General features: G+C 40.7%; 1 protein-coding gene across 1 annotated transcript; it reads left to right on the plus strand.

Moving 5' to 3' along the window:
• Positions 1 to 988: 988 nt before the first annotated feature.
• Positions 989 to 2,469, plus strand: LOC110153712 (uncharacterized). The gene is made up of 3 exons (XM_020917627.2): positions 989 to 1,128; positions 1,266 to 1,385; positions 1,697 to 2,469. The coding sequence occupies exons 2-3, from the start codon at positions 1,275 to 1,277 to the stop codon at positions 1,919 to 1,921; spliced, it is 336 nt and encodes a 111-aa protein (XP_020773286.2). The 5' UTR covers positions 989 to 1,128; positions 1,266 to 1,274; the 3' UTR covers positions 1,922 to 2,469.
• The last annotated feature ends 374 nt before the right edge of the window (positions 2,470 to 2,843 follow it).

Consider the following 2,843-nt stretch of genomic DNA (forward strand, 5'->3'; position numbering starts at 1 on the left):
CCACTTCCTTTGTGTTTCAGTCCAAAAGTCTTGAGGCTTACATTTCAGTGGTCCAAAACCGTACAACTTATTTACACTGTCACTAACCTAAACAGATAGCAAATAAATAGGCTTGTGTTAATATGATACTATGCTCACTCATCTTAAAACAACCATAATGAACCAATATCCCTTTTATTTTGAAGGAGTTGGTCACTAGAGGGGGCTGTAAGCTTTTATATAGGCTCTGCATTTAACATTCTTTGGGCCTAACACAAATTAACTTTATGTTTAATTAACGAATGAATAAGCAAATTAATAAAGAAATAAATAGGCTACATATAAACACACAGCAGAACATTCATATGGAAATGGCACTGAAGCCTTGTGGGTATTCTGGGTAAATAATAAGCAGGATATTTGAATTGTATTTGTTATTTGTTTGGAGGATAAGCCCCTTCAGATGTCTCGCCGTCTCGTTTTTGTGGGGGTCCTCATCGTTACAACAGCAAAAGACAGATACAGTCGGGCAGACAGTCGGCTACGTACACTCAAACAAATGTAGAAAAAACGAAACAAACAAACAAAATCAACACAACCATATGCACACACTCACTCACACTTGACCGTTTGACACAATAAATCAAATTGGAACAAAAACAAAAAAAGACAGAGTTCAAATATAGTCACAAAATACAACAAGATGAACTACAAAATTCAACAAAATGATCAAAAACAATTACAAGGGTTATGTAAATATTGAACCAGAGCACTGGGTAAGAAGTTAAGTTTTCTTATTTGTTTTTTGACTTCTGAAAGTCTAAAAGGCTCTTGTTCAGAGATCCAAAAACAATGGTACAACTAGCCCACATTAAAAAAATATGTATTCATTTGATATTTATTACTAAATGTGAGCTTTTTTTCACATTGTGTAAAGAACAATTATTCTGTGTTTTAATAAAAAAAAATAATAATAATAATAAAACTTAAAAAAAAAAGTTTCATATTTCTGACACTCTTTTGTGACTCTTGCAGTGTATAAAATTCTGTTATGTTTTCTGTAGTGACCTGTTCTGTTGTCTCGGAAACTAAACAAATTTACCTCTAAACTGTGCTGTTACACAAGCTACAAACCTCCAACGACTGCAGGTATTTTCTTTTTTAATTATTGCTCCATATTTATATTTTCTGCCTTAACAGTGAATGCCTTCTCAAAGAGATATTGATAAAAAGACGTGTGGAAGTATAGGGCTCTTTGAGTAATACAATGCTGTGCTGTCCCACAGTCACTAACGATGTCCAGCTCGATGGCAACGCACAGTGCCGCGTCTGCCCCAATCCTGGCTGAGATCCGGGAGCAAATCCAGCAGCTTTTCCTCACGCCCCTCAGCGACAACAACATGCAGGTCAGATATATTCTCTATGTAACTAACACTACTGACTAAGAGATGTGTGAGGCTTCAAAACACATGCAAATGGACAGTGTTTGTGTCAGTGTGCTGTGATGTTATTATCCAAATTATATAGTGAAGTCTGAAAGTTATGAGTCTTCCCCCTCCTCCCTGTAGTCAGTACTCACTAGTGTTTAGATGTTACTCACAGCTGCATGGAAGTATAAGAAGATTCTTATGGTGGATCCATGTCTGCATGTGTTGAGAGTAGTCCGAGGTCTTGGCTTCATACCTAATTCATAAACTGCTTTGTGCTGTATTGTCAGGTGATGCAGGAGAAGGTGCAGATCCTCCACAGGAGCTCTTTTTACCTGGAGGAGTTGAGCTACCCTATAGAGCCGCAGCAGCTGCCGGGGGCGCTGAGAGTGGCCCAGAGTCATGTGCGCCTTCCTCTTGAATCTGATGAAGATGTTATTGGAGGCGATCTGCTGCTGTCGTCAGGCCCTGCAAGGCTTCCTGCAGCAGATTCAGACGGGTCCAGTGGACAGTGATCTGATCAATCATGCTCGAACCACTCTGAGACAGGTCCGCAAACACTTGCACGACTTCAAAACCGGTGCCATTCGGAACCTGGGCATTCTGAACCTGGAGAAGCATCCTCTCCTTCACTCGGCACAGCTGTCAGTGCCTCCGCTGACTGCCTTGCTGTTCTACAAATTGCCCGTGGTATTTGATCGCTTTAAGTCACATGCCAAGTGCACCACGGCCCATCTGGTCTGGTCTCTCCACGGGGGACAGTGTCCAGAACCCAAGCAGCTGTATGAGGTCAGTTCCAAGATCCTGCACCCCTGTGTGGGGGAGCAGGGCCAGGGTGAGCAATTTACCGTCAAGGGCCTGTGCTTCACTATAAACAACCTCACGCCTGACCGTTTCTACGAGTTGTCTGTCAAATACATCAACACCTTCAAACTGGTCTTCTCAGAGTGGAAGGACACTCTCATACTGAAGACATGTCCACTGAAGTGAGACTCAGACATGTCCTCTGTAGGGTGAAGGACAGGTGCACTGACAAAACACATCCGGACAGGTTCACATCCACACCCTGCTGTAGTATAGTATGTTTAATTTGTATGTGTTTAATATGTAGTGTGTTGTAATTTGTTAATATGTGTAATTGTAGTAATGTTTAATTAATACATTTTATAACATGTCTTATCTGTCCTTTATTTGTTTATTGAACGATTAATCAGCATGAATAGCAGCTCGCCTGTGGTTATCTTTGTGTTAGCATGAGGAGAGCTAGTTAAATAACAGCGAGACAGTTACATAGCCGCACGAGCAGTGTAGGTGAAAGGTCATGTGATGATGTGGCTACGATCAAGGACTCGTGCGTACCAGGGACCTTTGACATACAGCTCATATTATCTTTCATAATAGTAACTCCTAGTAATAAAAACTATATAGTTAATCAAT

Source organism: Boleophthalmus pectinirostris, unplaced genomic scaffold (assembly GCF_026225935.1).
Source record: "Boleophthalmus pectinirostris isolate CB_2022bp ecotype Guang Dong unplaced genomic scaffold, ASM2622593v1 HiC_scaffold_23, whole genome shotgun sequence".
Lineage (NCBI taxonomy): Eukaryota > Metazoa > Chordata > Actinopteri > Gobiiformes > Gobiidae > Boleophthalmus > Boleophthalmus pectinirostris.

What these genes read in the sequence shown, in the direction of transcription:
- LOC110153712 (XM_020917627.2), top strand. Translation starts at nt 1,275, where the DNA reads ATGTCCAGCTCGATGGCAACGCACAGTGCCGCGTCTGCCCCAATCCTG. An exon ending in TCAGCGACAACAACATGCAG is followed by an intron (nt 1,386 to 1,696) that starts GTCAGATATATT and finishes CTGTATTGTCAG; the next exon opens with GTGATGCAGGAGAAGGTGCA.